Source organism: Gekko japonicus, unplaced genomic scaffold (genome assembly GCF_001447785.1).
Source record: "Gekko japonicus isolate JY-2015 unplaced genomic scaffold, Gekko_japonicus_V1.1 scaffold150, whole genome shotgun sequence".
Taxonomy (NCBI): domain Eukaryota; kingdom Metazoa; phylum Chordata; class Lepidosauria; order Squamata; family Gekkonidae; genus Gekko; species Gekko japonicus.
This window is the reverse complement of record NW_015160839.1, coordinates 383,680-406,834: the sequence shown is the minus strand read 5'-3', so window position 1 is coordinate 406,834 and position 23,155 is coordinate 383,680. Positions and strand designations below refer to the sequence as shown.

At 44.4% G+C, this 23,155-nt stretch overlaps 1 protein-coding gene across 1 annotated transcript in view; it reads left to right on the top strand.

Annotated features, from left to right (window-relative positions):
- The window catches only part of MYO5A (myosin VA), a 124,038-nt gene that overhangs the window by 29,286 nt on the left and 71,597 nt on the right, over window positions 1–23,155 (top strand). Inside the window, exons 2-6 of the mRNA XM_015418672.1 lie at window positions 5,954–6,064; window positions 6,546–6,717; window positions 11,685–11,829; window positions 20,258–20,414; window positions 22,913–23,056. Coding sequence (XP_015274158.1) covers window positions 5,954–6,064; window positions 6,546–6,717; window positions 11,685–11,829; window positions 20,258–20,414; window positions 22,913–23,056 — 729 coding nt within the window. The remainder of the gene's footprint in view (window positions 1–5,953; window positions 6,065–6,545; window positions 6,718–11,684; window positions 11,830–20,257; window positions 20,415–22,912; window positions 23,057–23,155) is intronic.

Sequence of the window (23,155 nt, the reverse complement as noted above, 5' to 3'; positions counted from 1 at the left end):
CAAGGCATTCAGGAAGGGTTCCCTCCTCCTCCATTATGTTTCTGCAATTCAATTCATTAATTCATTTTTCGCATTCAAGCAGTTGTCCACAGTTCTCTCTGTGTGAATGAGTTGGGGTTCCCAGGCCCCAGTCCAGTGCTACTCCTACACCACATTGGCTTTCATAAATCATGTGCAGAAGTTGAAGCTCTGGCAGGCTGCAGACTCTAGCTGTAGACTCTGCTGTGCTGTCTGGCATAGAAGTAGGGTTGCCAGCCTCCAAGTAGCGCCTGGAGATCTCACAGAATTACAACTGATCTCCAGACTACAGAGATCAGTTTCCCTGGAGGAAATGGCTGCTTTGGTGGGTGGACTCTGTGGCATTTTACCCCACTGAGGCTCTTCCCTTTCTCAGGCTCCACCCCTAAAATCTCCAGGAATTTCCCAACCTGTAATTGGCAAACCTATGTCGAAGGCAGCATCCATGCTGTTGGATTGGCTGGGAGGGGGAGGCTGTGTTGTGTAGGAGCTGGCCACTGCCCCCTGTATTGAAGGCCGTACAACCAGGGTAATACTGAAAACCAGAAGTTATTAAACTCTTAGTATTACTATTATTTGACAATTTATGCTCACATGCAAAGTGGGGATGACAGCCGTGTGATGAACCACATTCATTGTTCTGTCATCTTTGATGCAAGCAGTGTGCTTTTAAGTGTCCTTTGAAAATTCTAGTCTATAAGGCTGGCTTTAATACTGAGCAGAAGAAGGGGATGTGCAGAACCCCCAGTTCCCTTCTGGATTTGTTGTGGCAAACTGATCTACCCCCAAAAAATCTGAAATAGAGTGAGAATTGACAACACCATCATACAACAGACATCCACACTTTCCCCTATTATATGCTTGTAAAATAAACGAAACATACACTCAAATATGCAAGGGAAACTGAACTCAGTAACACTGTAAGCTAGTGTGAAGTGTCTGGAATACTGCAGTGAAAGAATCAAGAGAATATCTTGTTGCGTACACGAGAAAATGGAATTTAAAACAATTGTGAAAGTAGCTGGAAACTGCAGAGCTCAGGGAATGTTATGCCTCCATTTGATGACGTCAGAGCCTCATTGTACGGCCTTCAATACAGGGGGCAGTGAGCTGGCCCGTAGCTACAGTGGGGCTATTGGAGGCTCTGCCCCCTCTTAAAGGGCCACTGCTTCTTAAAGCCCCCCTGCTTCTTCCAAAAAAGCATTTAAAGGGATCCTTTAAATGCTTTTGAGAAGAAGAGGGTGGCACGGGCCCCTCTCCGTCCCCTCCTGCAAGATTTAGAGGGCCCTCCAGCTGATTGGTGGCCACATGGTCCCTGCTGATCAGCTGAAGGGCCCTTTAGTCTTCCACAAGGGGAGGGAGAGGGACGCGTGCCATCCCCTTCATTATGACAAATAATGGCAGCCCCACCAGAAAATTTTTTGCCCCACGAGCCACAGGATCCTGGCTACGGGCCTGTGTAGGAGGACCATCCATTGGGCTTGGGAGTCGATGCAGGAACTGGTAGCTTTGGAATGCCATGGGAAGAGTCATGTTAGCCTAGGCACAGTCCCTCCGCCCGGCCTGGCAGTGGGGTACTAATAGGGCTTCAGCTGCCTCTCTGCTATGCTTACTTTGCAAAGAATGCTGCTGTGCAAGATTCAGTTTCCCCCATAACATCTGGTGTCAAGGCTGGATCTGTGTGCATGTTAAATCAGGATTTGCTGATTTGTTGGTCGTAAAGGTGTCTCTGGACTCTAATTTTGTACTATAGGATTTGCTTAGCATGTCAAAAGGCATGCTACTGCATTCTTGGCCTCAATTTTTTGTTGTGGTCATTTATAAAACTCTATATTAGAGGTTTTGTTGTTATTGTGATTGTTGCATTATAACTCTGATGTTGGTATTTTTGGTGTTTAATTGCTAAGGCTGTGAGCTAATGAAGTAAAGCTCATGATTGATTGATTCTTTGCATGTTTACTTGGAAATGAACATGGCAATTGTATATGTGTAATTTAATCATTTTTACCCAACCTTTTCAAAAGAATGAGATAAGAGTATGCCAGTTAACAAGATCAGAAAACAGTTAAACCTTCTTTGCATAAAACACGAAGAAAACAGTAATGCAAATCCCTAAACAGCAGGTTGGAAGAAGCATTTCAGGTCCCGGTCATACCAGTGAGATAATCCGGGGGCGAAGCGAGGCTTTTTGCTCCGGAGCAAATTGAAGCACAGTATTGCGATCAGACGTTTCCCCCGAGACTCCGTGCACATGCCCTCAGCCGCAATCACACGTTGATGGTGAAGCGTGGCAAAGAAGGGCGAGGCAGTTCAGCAGTATGCATTTGTGCGCAGTTCCACGTTTGCGTGCATACCGCTGGATGCGACGGGATACCAGCGCTTCCACAATCTGACGCCTACCCACCCCGTGTTTTCTGGAAACTAGTGCACTTTCCCTGGTATCTTTTAACTCTGCTTCTTCGGCCGGGCGATACGGGTTGCTGATGGGTGCGGGACACTTGCCAGATGTTTTCGTGTGATCACGCCCATAAAATCTGCCCGGCATTCGTCCCTATCGTGTGGCTAATTCTGCGTGTGACCGGACCCTCAGTTTACTAAAGGCCTTGGGTTGGGGGGTAAACAGCACAGTCTTGCGTGCTCTGTGAAATGCCAGCAATGCAGATGTTGCATATCCCTCTTCTCATAGACCATTGGTACCCATCCAGACTGCTTTGGTTGGGGGGTAAACAGCACAGTCTTCTGTGCTTTGTGAAATGCCAGCAGTGGAGATGTTGCATGTACCTCTTCTCATAGACCATTGGTACCCATCACATCTGCTGCAGGGCCAGCCACGTAGAGGTCTCTATCAAAGGGGACTGCTGGGAAAGTCTGAGTTGAAAGCCCCGGAGGAATCATGTAACAGGTGGAGTAAATAATTTTCCCTGGACCCAAATCTTTCCCCTCCAAGCTCTAAGGGGCTGGAGAAGGTACATTTCCTCCATCCTCTCTTTAGTTCCCCCCCCACACTATATTTCACACCTTCCAGAGCATGTTCTATCCTAAGACTGATTTTAGGTGTGTGTTTTTGGCTCTAATGTAGAAGATATCAGAGGCATGGGTGGCTGATAGAGCCAAGTCCATCCTCTTTTTTCATACCTTCCTGTCCTGTCCCCTGTGGACCCTGGTGGACAAAGTCAGCAGAAATACTCAGAGGGAGAAGGGAGGGGGAGAGTGGGCAGAGGAAAAAGAGCCATAAGAGAGGGTTTAGAGGTCCCTGAGAGAGGGGGATCTGGCTCTATCTCCAGTCTCTGTTTAGGGTGTTTGCCTGGAGTGGCCCCCACTGATTCAAGGTTCTCCTGCGTAGTCTTTCTGGAACGTTTGAAAGATACCAGGCAGACTGAGGTCTGTGCTTAGAAGTCTTTAGTTTAAGATAGGATTGCCAGCCAACTCCAGATTGGAAATTCCTGGAGATTTGGGAGCAGATCCTGGGGAGGTAGGGTTGCCAGATCCAGGTTTTGGAGATGGAGCCTGGGGAGGGCAGGAACCTCAGTGGGGCACAATGCCGTAGAGTCCACCCTCCAAAGCATCCCTTTTCTCCAGGGGAACTGATCTCTGTAGTCTGGAAATCAGTTGTAATTCCATGGGGTGAGACCCTGCCTGGAGGCTGGCATCCCTCTGGGGAGGGCAGGATTGCAGGAGGAGACGGACATCAGCAGGGATGTGATACCATCTCCCCAAACTGCCATTTTCTTCAGGGGATCTGATCCCTGTACTCTGGGGATCAGCTGGCCCCACCTGGAGGTTGGCAACGCTAAGGGGAACTGATCTCTGTAGTCAAGATCAGTTGGAAATCTTGGAGACCTCCAGCTTAACAGCTTTCGCAGGCAAGAGTAATCTGGCAGTTGCTGGCATTCTAAAACAATAGGAATAATTTGCGAAATAGTCTCCATATCTTACTTTCTCATGGAGCTCCATATAGAGAGAGGTGTTCTTAGCCAACTATAGTTTACTTCCTCTTCACAGTAAAGTAAGCCTGTTAGTTTTTATTTTAAAAATCTGTTTTCCTTCTTGTTAAATCTGGGACAAACAGATCCAGGTTGGGAAACCCCTGGAGATTTTGGGATGGAGACTGGGGAGGACAGGGATCTCAGTGGGGCACAATGCCATAGAGTCCACCCTTCAAAGCACCCATTTTCTCCAGGGGAACAGATCTCTGTAGTTTGGAGATGCGCTGTAATTCCAAGGGATCTCCAGGTCCCATCTGGAGGCTGGCATCGCTACAATGAACGGCAGAGTTTGTGCCTCAGAAGCTCTCTCAAGCTTTACCTCAGGGGTGGCTAGCTGTAAAGAAAGCCAAGCACTGGCAGGCCAATACATAGCTGTTTCTCTGGCCTCTCTGTATGCGCTGCTTGGTTGTTTATGCTGGGAAAGTTTGGGCAGTAGCCCTCAAGTATTCCTGAAAAAAAATTAATATGCTGCCATCCAGAGGATGGTTGCATTGTGTTGAGTGGGAGGCATTTCCCTGACAAAAAAATATTAGTGCCTGCTTACCCCACTCCAAGCTGTCACAGAGGTACTGAGAAGAAAAGAGGAGTTTAGACAGTTGGAAAAAGCCTGTTGGATGAGAAGGAAGAGGCAAAAAGGCCAAGAAAAAAGTAGCAGTAGTTTCTGCAATCGAGAGCATTATTGAATGATCAGCCTGTACCTAAAGAGCTTGTGACCTTAGGAAGAGACAGGGTTTGATATAGGCAGAAAATGGGGTAGGGAACCTACTGTTGAGAGCAACAGATTTTGAGAACTTAAAGAAAGAAAATAAAAAGAACTCCAACCTGTATATCTTTTAAGCTATTCTGTTCTTTGGGGATTTACATCAATAAAACAGGTATTTGATTGTAAGACTAACAAAAATCAAAATGTGTATATATATTGCTCAGTAAGTACTAATTCATTATGGTGTTCAGCCTCTTGAAATTTACAAATACCTTGTATTAATAATTTACAAACATAAAATGCATCATTTATATTCTGTGTGCTGCGTTTGCAAGGGAAATTTGTCTGCCTCACACACACATATACAGCATCACACATTTAAAGCTGTACAGCCTTATGTAAAATTAGTCTAAGCTCACTTATTTTAATGGAGATTAAGCCTACATAGAATTGCACTGAAACTGTCCCATTGGTTTAAAGATCCATAGAGAGGGGGCGGGGAAGAGCATGAAATGAATGAAACCAAAGAGTATGAAAATCTGTCAGTAGAACTGAACGGTCTCTGGAGGTGAAGAAAGGAAGAGTTAAAGAGGACTAGAGAAGTTAGAAGTGGGGTGGTGGTGATTAAAGGTATCATTGATTTCCTATATTTATTTATTTAGAATATTTATATACCTTGCCTTTTCCTGACCAAATGCAATCCATACATTTAGATATCCATTGTTGTTAAACTGGATTATTTATAAAGAACTTCAGAAGTCTTCTTGAAGAATATGTGTTGATTGTTCCTGCCCTTTTCCCTGTCCTGAGGCACGGAAGACATACCCAGGGACATTAAATGATTCCCATGGAGTTCAGTACTGTTCAAGACTTAGTTGTAATTTAAGTTGTTTTTATATGCATAATAATCAAAATCGCATATCAGGGAACGACACGTATCTGTGTTAAGGCTTGTGAGACTGTGAAAGTAGTAGTAGTTTCATTTGCTGTCCATCTTTCTCACTGGGATCCAAGGTGGATTACAAATATCATTTTAAAAAAATTTCTAGTCAATAAGGAGGTGGGTTGCAGTATACTGTTCATCAGGTGACCATAATGCCCCCTCCCCGCCATCTTGCGATGGTTGAAAACCGGAAAATAGGAACTGTGATTTGTGTGGGGGTATGTGGTTGACTATTCCCATTGTCTTAACATAAATTATCTGTGAAAATCCAGGAAAGAGTCCAACTTCTGTTTTCTTTTGCAGTATGCAAGGATTTGGATCCCTGATCCAGAAGTAGTCTGGAAGTCAGCAGAACTTCTGAAAAATTATAAACCAGGAGACAAAGTCCTCCATCTTAGATTGGAAGATGGCAAGGTAATGTGATGTCTTATCACTAGTATCTCATTGTTTAGCACCGATGGAAATTGCTGTAGTGTGATACAGGTACAGGTGTGATACGGGTGCTTTCCCCCCAAAATACAGGCTTGGCATAACTTTGGGGGGGGGGGCATCCCTGTTGCCCCATCAGCAAAGATGTTGCTTCCTGCCACAACATGCTTTGTGGATCCTTTCTGTCTTTATCTTGTCCAATTGCTGTGACTGGCTCCTCATAGCTCTTTGTCCTTTGCATCTCCTGCCCAGTGTTTGGGGACCCTTAACCCACCATGGAGTTCCAGGCATGTACTGGGTTGTATGGTCACCTAGTGGATTTTAATCATATAATGCTTTGGATGATAATTGTATGCATGCATCTCCTGGTTTCAACATTTCTAGGCCATACAGCGAGTGAACTACACATAGAAAGCCTGACCATACCTCTTTAAATGAAATGAAATGTATATAATTTAATTTTCAGGATCTTGAATATAAGCTTGGTCCTAAAAGTAAGGAGCTTCCACCCCTGCGAAACCCAGACATACTTGTGGGTGAAAATGACCTGACCGCACTCAGCTATCTCCATGAACCTGCTGTTCTCCATAACCTCAAAGTTCGATTTATAGACTCAAAGCTCATTTATACATATTGCGGTAAGCACAGAACCAGGTTTCTTTACTTTGCTGGCTGTTTTGGATAGCTACGTAACTCTGAAGATTCAGGGTGAATTTGCTTTTCTTTCAAATAGCCCATTCAGGGTGTTACTTTGAGAATTCAATATGAGTTAGCAAGTACTCTTCTGTTTTTGTCCTCACAGCAGTCCTGTGATTCTGAAAAAATTAGAGATGTTAAGAGTTGTTCATCTGTTTCTCTGACATTTTTCACCATATACAGTGTTAGCATTGTTCCTCACTCCTTAATTTTTTTTTATATTTAACCTCAGTCTTCTCCCCAGTGGAGAACCAAAGAGACTTACAGCATCATTTTTATTGTCACAACAGCTCTGTTTGGCCCACAGACTCAGGGTCACTCAGTGGCTCAGGGTCACCCAGGAAGCTTCCATGGCAGAGTGGGAATTTAAACCTGGTTCTTCCAGATCCTAGTGAGACACTCCAAGTGCTACACCCCACATGCTGTCTCCATTGCACTGTACTGGATGTCTTAACTAAACAGGCCACTTTGCAGGCTTGGCTTTAGAAACACCCAAGAGTTTTGCAGCACCTTCCTGAAAGACGGAGAGGTTTCTTGTGGCATAAGCTTTTGAGGCCTGGAGTCCACTTCTTCAGATACATTATGCATTATCCACGTTTGACAGAATAAATACAACTGAGGAAAATGCTTCATGCATCTAATGCACAAAGTTTTATGCTATGATATATCTTGGCCCTGGTCACACGGCAAAGTTGCCCCGGGAGAGGCACGGATGGTGGGCAGATTATCCGGGCACGATCACACCCCAACATCTGGGAAGTGGAGTGCACCCATGGCTTACCGCCGACAGTGTGCCTTAAAAAAACTAGTACCTCCAAGGTACTAGTAAACGTTTGCCACGGGCTGCCTCCAGACGCCCGTGGTGTGATAGCGCTGGCGCGCGGCATTCCCCTCCGGTCCCTCATTTATACGCTGGCGCCAAGGGAAGGACCTGTGGTGTGCCGCCGGCACGTCTGATCGCGTAATCGCGCATCAAACTGCACCAGGGCAATTAGCCACACCTCCCCCCCCCCCGCGATATTTGGCCTGTGGGACTGGGGCCTTTGTTGGTCTTTAAGGTGTCACAGTACTCTTTGTTTTTGTTGCAACACAGACCAGACCAGCTGCCTGAGAGATAAAACTGAAGTTGAGGTTAATAAAGGTTGAGATTTACCATTACTGGAACACAGGAACATGTGCTTATTTTAATACATGCCTGTATTGTTGCATTGTTGTTAGAATATTGTATAAAACTATTGCAAAATACTAAGTTGCTGTTTATAAAGAAAAAATGGCCCACCATATCTTTCTTTGGGGCCCAAGAGACATTTGTCATCCTGCTAGATGAAAATATTGTAGCTCTGTTAACTTGTGGAGCAATGAAGTTGAAGTGTTTCTCTTTTGATTTGGTTGAGTTTAATTAGATTTAGCCCTGAGTATTTAATGAGTTAACAACAGCATTTTAGCAAGTGATGTAATTTGGAAAATGCTACTTTGCCTGTACATAAAACCACTTGAGTATATACCTATTTTCACTGGAACCATTTCAAGAGACTCTAGAGAGCTCTTGTCCCCCCCTTCCCCCCATCTCTTAGTGTTACTATTGTTTGTTCCCCGCCCCCGCCCTTGGGAAATGGTAAGTGCAATTGATCGCTTGGGGATGCTTCTCTTGCAGTGGAGGGGGGGGGGAACCACTTGTTTCCCAGGTGAGCTCTGCCAGTGCTTGCATGGTTTCAGGTCACCTGGGCTAGCTACCGACTTTTGTGTTTTAAATTAAGCATTTTGTTGTTGTTGTTCAGTCGCATTACTCTGTAGCTACTTGCAGATGGAAAGCTGGAGAAATTTATCAGAATTGAAAGAGATTTAAAGTTCTGCTAGTATACGATGTGACACCTCTGCTATTAATTTTGAAAACTTAGTATGATTAACTGCCATTAAGGTACTCTTGGACTCCTGTTTCATTTTGCCATTGAGCACTGTGCTTCAATGTATTTATTTATTTAAAGTTTTCTATGCTGCCTTTTGACCCAAGTCAGGGTCCCGACTGACACGGCAGTGCCAATATCAGCACCTTGAATTGGACCCAGAAGCATTCTGTACCAACTGACATTTCCAAACAGTCTTCAAGGGTAACCCCATGTAGAGCACATTGCAGTAATCTAATTTAGATGTTATCAGGGCATGCACCACAGTGGCAAGATCTTTTCTGCTCAGGAATGGCCATAGCTGGCTCACCTGCTTTAAGATCTGTACATTCTCTGTTCATACCTAACTGTAGTGTTTCCTTTCAGATGGATAATGATTTCCGAAGGGCAGCTGTGTTTCTCTGTTGTAGCAAACTAAGACAGAAATCAAGTGATACCTTTTGAGACTAACCAAGTTGGTTCCAGCCTAAGCTTTTGTGAGCTCGTGCTCACTTCTTCAGATGTGTATGGTATAAAATTTTTTTGCAGAGGTTTTTAAAATGAAACTTATAGAAAAGAAGAGAGGGAAAAAGAAAAGGAGATGTAGAAAACAGAGGGAGAATTATTGTAAATCGTTCAGGTGTGAGTTCCTTTCTGCATAAGGGAGTGGAGCAGCTGCAGGAAAGGAAATATGGCAGGCTGCAGTGTCTTGTCACAAGCTTTTAGGGCCTGTATGTCTTGTCCAGACACTGTGTTTAAAATGGCAGAAAAATATGAAGTCATTCATACTCAGTAATATGCCTTTTCAAAATTATTCAAAAATATATTAGCTCATTGTATGAAAATGCTGCATGCCCTTGCACAATGGGGAACAGTTCTTACTGAGTGAGCCTGTCAGGATTTGTTTCTCTCTTTCATTAATGTCAGGAGTGGTGCTGAGGCTGCTGGGACAGGAAAGAACCTGGTTGAGCTACTGATTAAACTATAACTGCTGTGGGGGGGGGGTTGCTTCTGATTTTGGCAGGTGGGAGAAACTAACCATATCCTCCTTGGTTAGTTCCCAGGACCATGTTGAAAGATGGGAAGAAGTGCAGGCAGCTGCTTGGGAAACAATACAGACTGAAGGACAATTAAAAGTGATAAAGTGTAGTGGCCAGTTATGAGAATAAATATTGAAGCTGGTACTTAGAATAGGACTGAAAACAGATGGCTAGATTCTGCTAGGAGTTCTATCTTGGCACTGGATTCCTAAATCTTAGAAGCTGGCTATATATTATGTTAAATACAGTCAAATTAGTTATGGGGAGCCAAGCTCTGCCTACCTGAGCATTCTGAAAGATTTCCTGAAGATAGTCAGAAGCTGGAGGGGATAGTAAGCAAACTCAAAGGGAAGCAGAAACCCCAGCCTTCTTTCTCCCTGGCTTAATGTCTGAAACCCCCTCCCCCCGAGTCATAAGAACTTAAGAGAAACCATGTTGGATCAGGCCAATGGCCCATCCAGTCCAGCACTCTGTGTCACATAGTGGCCAAAACCCAGGTGCCATCAGGAGGTCCACCAGTGGGGCCAGAACTCCAGAAGCCCTCCCACTGTTGCCACCCCCCAGCACCAAGAATACAGAGCATCACTGCCCCAGAGAGACTATACCTTGTGGCTAATAGCCATACATGGACCTCTGCTCCATGTGTGTATCTAAACCCCTCTTGAAGCTGTCTATGCTTGTAACTGCCACCACTTCCTGTGGCAGTGACTTCCACGTGTTAATTACTCTTGGGGTGAAGAAGTACTTCCTTTTACCTGTTCTGAGTCTACCCCAGGAGTTCTTGCCCAGGAGAAAGGGAGAAAAGTACCTATTTCTCTACCTTCTCTATCCCATGCATAATTTTGTACACCTCTATCATGTCACCCCTCAGTTGTCATTTCTTCAAGCTTAAAGAGCCCTAACCTCTTTAACCTTTCTTCATAGGGAAGGTGTTCATCCCCTTAATCATTTTAGTTGCCCTTTTCTCCACCTGCCCTTTTCTGCATGGGGTGAGGAGGTGCTAAGCAGAAAGACACTGGGTGTGATTAAAATTATAGCATATGAACAAAAGATAAAGGGTGATAAACAGTGGAAAGAGAAAGGTGCCTTGATGGTTCATCCTTCCCTATGTGTTTGCCTAGATTCTGCGTGGCTTCATCTAGTCTTCAAAATACTCAGCAGGCAGAGCTTGGGTACTTTAAACGCAGTGAATAGCTGGGCTCTTACAATCTTCCTACATGTATATCAGAGCATCATTTTAGTAGTGACCAACAAGGGAGATGGTCATTTAATAGCAATCCAGTTTTCTGTGGTGAGTACTCAAGGAGCCAAAATGTCCGATGTCATCAGTGGACCACACTGTGTTACCTTTCTTTGGTTGAATTAATAATTTCCTCAGACTGCCTTGTGTAGACACTCTGACCATTGGCCCATCTAACCCAGTGTAACATTGACTGGCAGCCTCCTCCCAAGATTTCAGACGAAGGTTGTTCCAAAGACCTGCTGCATGAGATCATTTTTCAACTGGAGATGCCTGGATTGAGCCTGAGCCCCGAGACTGTCTGTGTATGCTTTTCTGATGACGCATGGTCCTCCTCATGGAGATGAAGGCTAGTTAAGAAGCATTAGTGCACAGTGTAAATGTTGCCAGGGAAATAAATGGTTCATTGTTTGCCTGGTTTCTTCAGATGGGTAGCCGTGTTGGTCTGAAGCAACAGAACAAAGTTTGAGTTCAGTGGCACCTTTAAGACCAACAAAGTTTAATTCTGGGTGTAAGCTTTTGTGTGCATGCATATGAAAGCCTATACCCAGAATTAAACTTCGTTGCCTGGTTTCTGTTATGCTCCTGACAGTTTCTGTTTCTTTAAACAAATAATTTGTCAAATAAAAAGAGAAAAGTTTAAAAAGTTCTCTCATCTCAAGTTGTTCTTTTTCTGTCTCTTTTTAAAATAAAAATTGCTGCTTTATTTAATATTTACCAGTGACATCTGATTTTTTATTTCACAGGCATAGTTTTAGTGGCCATAAATCCTTATGAACAGCTGCCTATCTATGGCGAAGATATCATCAATGCGTACAGTGGCCAGAACATGGGGGATATGGACCCGCACATCTTTGCTGTGGCAGAGGAAGCTTATAAACAAATGGCCAGGTTTGTGGAATGTAGACTTCTTGGCTGTTCTAGATTGTTTGAGGAAAGCAGAATGGTTCTGACAGGGATTGTGTTTGTGACCCTTTTTCCTGTCTGTGTAGTCTTGTTTCCTAAGATTTTTTTAAAAATTACATTGTCTGCTTTGCCTTAAAAAAAGCTTTGGATTCATTGTACTGGTGGCGTAAATTCAGGATTCATCTGGAAACTGTAGTCTACATTTGGATCTGACCTGATTTAGAATTCCACCAGCTGCATGCTTAAGCTGATCCTCTCCCCCCCCACCGCCCAGTACATAAGCATTTCATGAATCAGACTACAAATAGGTGGCCAACAAGGATATATATGTTCCTGCTTGCAGTGCTAGTTCTCTTGCCGTGGTAGCAGATAAGCCCATTGTGTTAAACTAGGAGTCTTCACAGTGTCCTTGCTCTGCAGAAGGGGGGATATACTTCAGTCAAAGGTTACAGTTAGGCATTCTGTAGGAGCAGGATTTGGCAAGAAGCTGCTGGAAAGCGTGAGCTGCAGGAGGTCTGTGATCAGATCTCATGATCTGTTTTGTTTTGACAGAGTCTGTATCTTTTCCGTGGCTGGGCTAACAGCAGCTTGGGGTGTGCGTGTGTGGAATGTTGATTGGGGAAAGGGTGCAGGGGAGGGGAGGATTTTAAAAAGGCCCTCTGTCATTACCACCACCACCAAAAAAAAGTTGCAAGATCTGATCTCTGATCTCCCATGTCATCTTTGCTTCTGCTTCTCCATATCAGGGTACTTTTTTGGCTTTTTTACAGCACGGCATGGTCTCAGGGCATATGATACAGCTGCCTTTAGAGTCTGGTCTGGCTGTTGCCTGGATACAACCCTGGGTGCGCTGTCTTGAATTCTATGACGAAAGAAAGGCAGGATTTGATGTAATAAATAAGTACATAAAAGAGCTCCCATCATGTCTGCTTTATCTCAAGTACCACAGAATATCTCAATCGCATGTTCGTTCGTTATTTTAAATCCTGACTTGATGAAACTCAAGGGGACATGCAGGGGATTTCCAAGCACTCTCCCATCTCGACACTGTCTGGGTCTATCCCTGCATAGCTGTGGCCAGGCTGCTGCATCATATGCCTTCCTTGGGATCTGGCCAGTGGCTCTTGAGTGCTTTTGCATCTTGAAAGTTTCTGGTCCGTTGGTAGATGATGCATTTTCATAACATCTCTGAAGCTGAACTATCCCTTTAGACCTGCAGTTTCTGAAAGAAGATTTCTTCTCGGCCTGTAATGGCGTTAAAAAGACATGGGTTGGTACCAATCAGGGCTTTTCTTCTGGGGGAACATGCCAGAACGGAGTTCCAGAACCTCTTTGACAAAATTCTTTTTAAAATGTTTATAAATCCGTGACTTTTCAGTATACAGATTGAAAAGTTTATTTCCCTCTTGAGAGTTCCGGCGCCTCTTTTTGGAAAAAAAAACCCCAGACCTAATAACAATTAAGGATATACAGTCAATTTATGAGCCAGGCCACTGCCGAGAAACAGAAAGGCCCCTTTAGGAACAGCAGTTTTGTTAAAATGGATTGGGAGAGAAGGAAGATAATAAATTGCAGGTCAGGAACTTTTCTGTCTGCAGGTTGGCCATTGATAGATAGATAATGGCACCAATAGAAAAGCAAAATGACAGGCAGGACGGCTTTGTGTGCATTTCCTGTATGAATGCAGAGAACAGATTAGAAAACAGAGGCAACTAAATAACCGAGAAAAGAAAAAACCCTGTAGCAAGAGGGGACTCCAGGGAGGTAATTCGCTTAGATACCGCGTGCCTTTCATTCCTTGCTTTAAAAGCATAGATGGAGTTAAAATGGGATTAGATTAAAGTTTTGAGGGTAATTCCATCAATGAGTATTAGTTGTAGTAACTGAAATGAACTTCCAAGTTTAGAAGCAGTCTACCCCTTTTATTACCATTTGCTGAGGGGCAACATTGAGGGAAATTCTGGATCTTATGTCCTGTTTTTGTAGGTCTTCTGAGGGCATCTGGATGGCTGCTGTGGGAAACAGGATGCTGGTTAGATGAACCTTTGTTTGTTCCTTGGTTCATATTCCTAATTTTATAAGTGACAAGAAATACTTGGATTTGAAAGTTCTAGATGTCTCAAGATGGTGGGGCTTTGCATGGAGCAGATCCTCCTACACGAACTTCTCTGAATTTAATATCAGTCAGTGAGAATGTACTTCCAAGACTGACTTATTTGTTAAGTATGGTCTTCTTCATAGATGTCCCAGGCAGTGTTCCCTCTAAGCTGAATTAGTGTGAGCTATCTCACAGTTTTTTAGCCTCTGGCTCACACATTTTTGTCTTAGCTCAGGAAGGATGGCTCCATGTCGGTCTGATTGGTTCGCTTTTTTGGCTACTTTGCCTCATGGCTGTTTGGATTTTTTCCTCAGTTTTATTATTTTTCTCACTCTTCTTCGTTTGTTCTTTAAAAAAAACTGAAAAAAATTGTTTTTTATGTTGAGGGGGAAGTTGCCAGTTTTACCTCAGTTTAGCCTTTGGGCTCCCCGCCCCTTCTTTTTCCTTCTCCTGGTATTTTTTATGGAGAAGAAGTGGGGGGTTTTCAACCGCTGTAAGGGTTGTGGCAGCAAACTGGCTTCACCTGACCGCCACACCCTTTGTATTTTTTGTTTGGGGGAGTCTCATCGACCTGAGTCTTGCCGGCACTGTGCCAGGTTTTCTAACCAGACACAAAAAACCCGATCTGCGCACCTTAAAGTGGTGCTCCTTGAGTTGGCGTTACATCCTCCCTCAGCGATGGAGTCCGAGAGACCATCGACATCGACTCCAGCATCGAGGCCTGCCTCTGACATCGGTCAACCAACATCAAAACCACCGGCATCGAAGGCACAATCCTCCGCTTCCACTCCGGTGAAGAAGAAGCCCAAGCCAAGTAAGGAGTACAAGTCCGCAAAAAAGGGCTCCTCTAAGTCCCTACCACCGGCATCGAAGGCACAATCCTCCGCTTCCACTCCGGTGAAGAAGAAGCCCAAGCCAAGTAAGGAGTACAAGTCCGCAAAAAAGGGCTCCTCTAAGTCCCTAAAGGTGGCAAAGAAGGGGAAGGTAGCGGTGCCTGCACTGGGTGATGCCCCAAAAGTGCCTCCCGCTTCAACAGCAGTATCGACATCAGATAGGGTTGCCAACTCCATCTTCGCCGGGAGTCGGGGGCTCCCGGCCAGTGTCGGGGCTGTGCACGCGCCACCCGGAAGTGATGTAGGCATGCTGGGCACACTGGGAGCGGGGCCACGGCCATACAAGGTAAACCCATAGAGTTTTCCCTTATATGGCCGTGGCCCCGTGCCCTGCGTGCCTACGTCACTTGCTAGTGACGCGCACGCCGGGGGCGGGGTTCACCCGAGCCCCGATTCCGCTGTGTCGGAAATCGGGGCTTCAAAACGGGGGATTCCCTGCCCCCGCCCACATTTGGCAGCCCTAACATCAGAGTTCCATGCCCCTCCACCGATACCAACCATTCAGCTACTGGACTCCCCTATACAACAATTAGAGGACCGTCCTTACTCCGATATCGAGATGGTACAGCTCCTTACTCGTCCTATGGATGCAGAGGCTTCTCCCTCTCCTTCCCCGTCATCGACATCGACGGTGTCAGAGGCTCCCGGCATCGATTCACATCGGAATTGACACGTCACCCTCCACGTCAGCTTCTTGAACAATGGAGACCACGTACGTCTTTGGGAGGCCAAAAACCAACCTTTCAAAAACCCAGGTTTGGATCCGGACAGCAGTCTTCAAAGCATGGTTTTTGTCTTCCCTCCCACCGAGTCAGCTCAGCTCAAACCCATCTTTCTCCCTTCCTTCACACCTGACGTCATATCACCACGGATGAATGGGTGCTCTCCATCGTGACCCGAGGCTACCATATCCAATTCCACCAGAACCCCATTACACCTGTCTTCGTCTCCACACCCCCTTCCCCACCTCTCCTAGAGGAGGTGTCCGTCCTTCTGCACAAAGGAGCCATCGGGCCGGTACCACCATGTCTCCACGGAAGGGATTCTATTCCCGCTATTTCACAGTTCCAAAGCGGGATGGAGGCGTTCGACACATATTAGATCTAAGGGCGCTGAACTGCTTTGTGACCTACCACCACTTCCGCATGGTGTCCTTGCAGCAGATTATCCCACTCCTCCAGAGAAATGTCTGGATGGCCACCCTCGACCTCCAAGACGTGTACTTCCACCTCACCATCCACCCCTCCCACCACCAATACCTACGCTTCGCAATTGGTCAACAGTATTACCAATATACACCCCTGCCATTCGGCCTTTCAAGCGCCCCAAGAGTCTTCAGAAAGACTATGATTGTGGTGGCAGCTTTCCTTCATCTCAAGGGTATCTCCATCTACCCGTACATCAACGATTGGCTCTTGGTAGTGTAGTTCTTTGTCAGCTCACGAGAAAACCCTTTGAGCCACTCACAACTTGCGACCTGAAATTCCTGTCATGGAAGACGGACTTTCTGGTTGCTGTCACCTCTGCGAGGCGAGTTGGAGAAATGCTGGCTTTCAGACATGCCACGCCTTACTTGTCCTTTTTGCCAGACGGTGTCCGAATCGTACCTGACATCTCGTTCCTGCCATAGGTAGTGTCAGAGTTCCACCTACTGGCAGAGGTCTTCCTCCCGGATTTCTTCCCGGCTCCAACATCCTCAGAGGACAGACTGTTACACACCTTGGATGTGAAACATGCGCTCCTGTTCTACCTGAACAGAACCCGTCCAACAAGACGTGACTCCCAACTGTTCGTCTCTTACGCACCAGCAAGGCTGGGGACTCGCATCACGGCTCAGCGCCTCTCGAGGTGGATTGCGGGTCTCATCTGCCTCTGCTACCTGATTGCCAAACAGCCATTGCCTGGCCCGATCAGGGCCCATTCAACTCGAGCTGTTGCGGCTTCCACTGCCTTCCTCCAGGGAGTTTCCCTAATGGACATTTGCAAAGCCGCTACATGGGCCATGCCTAATACCTTCATAAGCCACTACGTCCTAGACGTCCATAAGAACTCTAATACAGACATGGGACGTCGCATTCTATCTTTGGCTATGCAGTAAGGACCTGCCAGCACCCTCCTCCAGGTAGGATACTGCTCACTAATCTCCCATGGGTATGAAGCACAGAGACCACGTCGAAGATAAACAGGTTGCTTACCTGTAACTGGTGTTCTTCGAGTGGTCATCTGTGCATTCACCCATGGGTGTGAAGCACAGAGACCACGTCGAAGATAAACAGGTTGCTTACCTGTAACTGGTGTTCTTCGAGTTGTCATCTGTGCATTCACACCACCCGCCCTCCTTCCCTGCTGCTGTCAGCTTCTACGGGTGCGAAAATCCGTTAAAGAGCTTGCTACAATGCCGATCGATCCAGCGCGTGCACACTAGACCCCATGGGTGTGAATGCACAGATGACCACTCGAAGATCACCAGTTACAGGTAAGCAACCTGTTTTTCTTTGCTTCCCTTGTGCCACCCCAAATATTATTTTCTTCTTTGATGCCTGAGATTTCTCCCCCATGGGGACCCCCTCATATGGCTTACAACATTCTCCCCTTCTCCACTTTATTTATATTGTTTATTTATTTATTACCTTTCTCCCTTGCGGAACTTAAGGCAGCTTACCATATAAATAAAACAACTATTTTAAAAACACATACAAGGCCACAGTTTAAAAAACTCCAATTAGGACTGCCAGTAAATTTCAGTCATCATAACAGTGAGCTGAGAGTGTATGACTGGCTCAAGGTCACCCAGCAAGTTTCCATGGCAAAGTAGGAATCTGAACTTGGGTCTCCCAGATCCAAAACACTAACCACTGCACATACTACATGCTTGGTTTTAAAACCCAGAACCCAAGTTTGGGCACTTGTGTGTCAGAAGGGGAAGAGTGGAACATCAAAGGTGCTGGAAATGGGGGGGAGGGCTGGCCCCTGGCCCTTCTCAGGAAGTAGCCACTGAGACACGGGCAAGGAAAAGGAATAACTTTAAGGGCCTGAGCTTTGCCCATCCCCTGCTTCCAATAATGTTTCTTTGTCAGCATCATTAGATGATGATTCATCCCTAAAAATTCACTGTTCTCTGGGGATCCTCCCATCATACCAGTGCCAGCCACAGCAGAGGACATGTCAGCCTCATCAGAATACATGCCTCAGAAAAGGTGGGGAGTTCTTTCCACTGAGAACAGATCCCAGGGAGTTGGGCTTTAGAGCACACAATCTTCTTCTGGCATTGCATATAAGCTCTGCTCTGATTCGTGATGAACACGAGAGGCCAAGATGGGTTCATGTCTGCAACAGTTATTGGATGCTTGAACAAATTGCCAGGATAGATTGTATGATATTGCTCTGATTCGTGATGGGATCATGTCTGCAACAGTTATTGGATGCTGGAACAAATTGCCAGGATAGATTGTATGATTCCACTCCGTGCTGACAAAATTAGTTTTACTAAACGGAAAAGAACACCTCTTGGAGAACAACTCTTTATAATGAAAGACATAAGCTTTTGCCAGTGGACTCCTCCTGGCCAAACTTCACGCTTTTGGGAAATAAATACTCTCTTATAAATACTCACTGTTAAAGCCTTGGAGCCTTCTGAACCTGGATGGGGGTGGGGTGGAGACCAAGTCTGAAAGGACTGTGGAAAAGACGCACAATGAACTCTTCTTGTTCAGCGTGGATATTCAGTGTAGAATAGACAGCTCCAGTTTATTCTGCTTATATAGAGTCGCTCTGTGTCAAGAACTTGCCAGATGGTATTAGGAAAGAGTATCCTTTCTTTCTTTAAAACGTATATTCCTCACTTGGGCATTACCCCTGAAGTGGCTTTAAACAAGATCAAAATTAAAATCACAATGTTTAGTGATATGCAAGACTGAACAGACAGTCACAACAACCAGCATGAAAAAATCAAAGAATAAATCAGCTAAGTGAACAATATCCACAGTTCAATGCCAGTAGAAACCGGAAGTAAGCATCAACAGAAAGCCACCATCATGAACTCAAACCACCTTTGATAACCTGTTGATATTGTAGGTTGGGACTGGACTTGATAGCATTTATAATCTGTTTTACTCAAAGTTTAGCTTCTCATGGTGCAGACAGTACTTGTACAGTACAGTTGCTTGGTCTTGAACCTCTTTGAAAATGGATTTTGGAGGTTAAGCTAAAGTTAGAATGTGAAATATGAGGTGAACATGCCTACTAGCTTTTCCCCTGAAATCTCAGGCTCCTTCCCCCTTGGAAGACGGGTTGTAGGAGTTGGACAGGATTTGAGCCTCAAATAGCAAATTAGGTTGTTAAAGTACATGTTGTCTTTCCCTGTGATCTCCCAAGTTCCCAGTCAGTATTGCATTGCAGTGTGGTATGGTGTGTGCACTTTTCCTGGCTCCCTCCAAAATGGGTGTGGGAGTTGAGTTGGTATATGTGCTTAAAATACAGACTGTTGTTCTCAGTATGCACACCACTCTTAATTCCAGTGTCTAAATCTTTAAGGGAAACGATGCATTGCATTGCATTTTGCATCCCCCACCCCACCCCCACCCCCGGAAATGGGTATGCAGGAGAAGTTGAGTTTCACCTTTTCACAGACAGGTGCTGAATTGGCATTTCCAGTTCTGCCCAGTTATTGTCACTTCCGTTAATAACTTTTGCTTGGTTGTACATCTGGCCTTCTGCAGTCATGAGTGCAATCTAGTGGCAGTGAACTGTGCCTACATCACATTGGAATGGGTGAGGTTAAAAGGTACGGTTTTATGTATTTAAGTCCCCATTGATTTCCATGGAAGTTAGATTTGTTTTGGTTGTAGTGATGAGGGTGGAACAAGAGAAGGAACTTAAATGCACTTCTCGTTCTTCATGCTTTCCCCATCAGATCCCTTATCTGCCTCCTTTTGCATCTCCTAACAGGTGTAAAAGTCCCTCTTTGGATATGTTAATGAAGTGCAAGTAACAAAAAGGGCAAGTTAGTCAGTTGCGTTTTTTCTGTCGCTCTGTTGTCATCAATTGAAATTACTCTGCTGCAGTGATGTTGCACCCTGGTATGTGGGAAACTCTGCCAGTCCTTGTTTAGTAATGATAAGAGAAATGAAGCAAAGCAGTCTAGAAGTAACACACAGAGATACAGTGTTGGAAAATACTTTCTTTTGAAATGCTTTTGTATAAGGAGCTTATGAATGCAAATATTGCTGGTCCAAAAGGGAAACTGGTTTATATAAAAGCAGAGGAAGCTTAGATATTTTAATCTAAAAGCAGATACTGCAAATGTCTACAGGATTCCATAAATACACTATTTGCATTTGTTTTTGCTACATTTTGTATCTGTATGCATATTCTCCACATACTGCTTCAGAGAGCAGCTGAAACTGACTTGCTTCTATTTCAGAGATGAACGGAACCAGTCAATCATTGTAAGTGGGGAATCTGGAGCTGGAAAGACAGTCTCTGCAAAGTATGCAATGAGATATTTTGCCACTGTAAGTGGGTCTGCCAGTGAAGCAAATGTTGAAGAGAAGGTATTGGCTTCTAATCCTATAATGGAGGTAAGAGAGTGGAGGAACATGTAAAAGGGATGTAAAGGGCATGGGGTGCCTATATGGGGAGGGTTCCCATCAACAAACAGTACTTTGCCAGTGTTTGAAATGATCAGACCCTTTTACTTCTAAGGTAGGAAAGTCAAAATGAAACCTCAGGACCAGGTGCAATTTCAGAACTTGGTGTTTACCATCCTAAACTTAATTTCTAGTGTGTGAATCTGGGACCTACTCCCAGTCTTACTGTACATATGGGTTTCAGGGACAAGTACCATCTAAATAAACCCAAAGTGTTAGAACGGTCATTTTGTTGACACCCACTATTGAAGCAAGTTCATTTCATAGTTATGTAGCTCTCTGTAAAAGGGTCCAGTTCAACAGACTCTTCACCTTTCTTGTGTTTATTGTGGATACCTTTAATAGACAATTGATTTCATTGTTTGTTTGGCCTTATCTGCTTTCCTGTGTTTAAAGCTGCATACAATATTGGAAATCTTATCACAGTTAAATAAATATTGGTATACTATCAGACTAGGAAAGCTAAAGTCCATTTCATGCAGTACAGAACAAAATTTAGAGAAATGACCACTCTGCTGAATGGTACCGTTGTTTTCAGGATACAGAATTTTCAAAGAAAGGACTGATTTCTAAAACATGCAACCCGAACACTGTTTCTCTCTTAATAACTTAGAAATATATATCCTTTTTTCCTCTAAGTATTCCTTGATGCACAAACAAAAGCAGAGATGACAGTATCTTTTCTAATGCAACTTTAGCACAGGTGGTTTTGAGATACCGTACCTGACAAGGTAATTGTGCCTGGTTTGCAGTGTTGTGTGGAACTTCAAAATAATCTTACTAAATGCTTATTAGCACCGAATGGGCTAATGAGTGGGCATGTGTGTTCACCTTTGCCTCGTGTGAAGTGAGCCCACTCTTGACAGTTTCAGGAGCAAAGCTGCCGTGTAAAGGTTCAGCTCAAAAGGTAGCTTTTATTAGGAATAAAGTCTGTTTTACACTGATTGTCCTGTTTAAACAGATACATTTGCATCTATTGTGTGCCCCCCCCCCGGCAATTCCAGCCCAACTGCATTATTTTGTCTTGTTAGGAATCTTTGCTGTTGAATTCAGATGTCAAATCTTGTAATCCACCTACTGATTGGCTGAAAAGTTGTGTTTTATCATGCTTGTAATCCACCTGGGGTTCCAGTGAGAAAGGTAGATTATAGATGAAAATAATAGAAAGCATGTTGTAAAAACGACATAGGACGATCTGCAGATCTGTGCCACTATTACCTAAATTCTGTCCCAAACTTGTGGCTGCTTTTAGAGATCTGCAGTTAAGATTAAGTTTTGTACCACATTTAGCGTACAGTTGCCATTCACCTCACCTCTGTTGGTTGGATTGCTGGAGACTTACACAGTGCCTGCCATGTTTTTGAATCTGAGACTGGCAACTTGAGCACACAAACATTATTAAGGAATACTTATATGATGTTGCTAGTGTTTAAACAGTCTTCTTAACTGCTTACTTATTCCACATCATGCTTCTCATGAGGTTCCCTGACCCCTGTACTGGGATGCAGGAATAAGGTCAGGGGTACAGAAGTTGATAGTGTGAATAATATACAATTGTTTGCAATAAAAGTTGGTTTCCCCTTTAACATAAGAAGATCTCTTGCTGGGTCAAACCAAAGGTCTGTCTACAGCAGGGGTATCAAACATAAGGCCCTTACCTTATCAAACATAAGGCTCTTACCTGGCCCGCAAGCAGCTGGTATGTATGGAAATATAAGGTACTCCCCCTTTTATGATATCCCTTGGGAAAAACCTAGTATTTCATATGATTAAATAGATTTATTGGGGTTTTTGTGGGTTCCCCAGTAAATCAATTGCTTTCACTGCTAGGAATCAATTGCTTTTGTTTGTATTTTGAGTAAAAAATAATATTGTTAATTGGGTTTGCCTGTGTCCTTTATAAAGTTTATATATCTGGTACCTGGCATTACATTTTATGGCACGCATGGTCCAGCCCGACAGAGTGACATTTATGTCAGATCTGGCCCTCGTAACAAATGAGTTTGACACCTCTGGTCTACAGCATCCTGTTTCCTGCAGTGACCAACCAGATGCTTCCGGGAATCTTCCAAGTAGGACGTGATGCCAACAGCAGGACATGATGCCATCACCGTATCTCCTCACAGTGGAATCCATACATTCTATTATGTAGTATAAGAAGAAATGCTTTCTTCTGTTGCCATAAGACAGGTTTTTAATTCTCACATGCTGAGGCCTAACTTGTGCCTGTTAATTACCTGTGTGTATGTTTAGAAATCTTCCTATGCAACATGACTTTTTTGAGAATATTGCCAAGAGTAAGTTGTGTGTGTGTGAGAATCTATACTCATGAATCAAGGGGCTAGCCTTCTTGCAAGTATGGTTTCAATGACCTTTTGGCAATGCTGTTGTGAGACTGCTTACAGCCCTTTATCTCTCAACCCTCACAGTCTATTGGGAACGCCAAAACCACGCGGAATGACAACAGCAGTCGTTTTGGGAAGTACATTGAAATTGGTTTTGATAAGAGGTATCGAATCATTGGTGCTAACATGAGAACTTACCTCCTAGAAAAATCAAGAGTGGTTTTCCAGGTAAAATGCACATAAATTTTATGTGGGGTTGGGAAAGTGAGAGATTGCATTATAAACCTAATATCACAAAAGCAAACTTTCTGTACTTTCTGAAAGAGT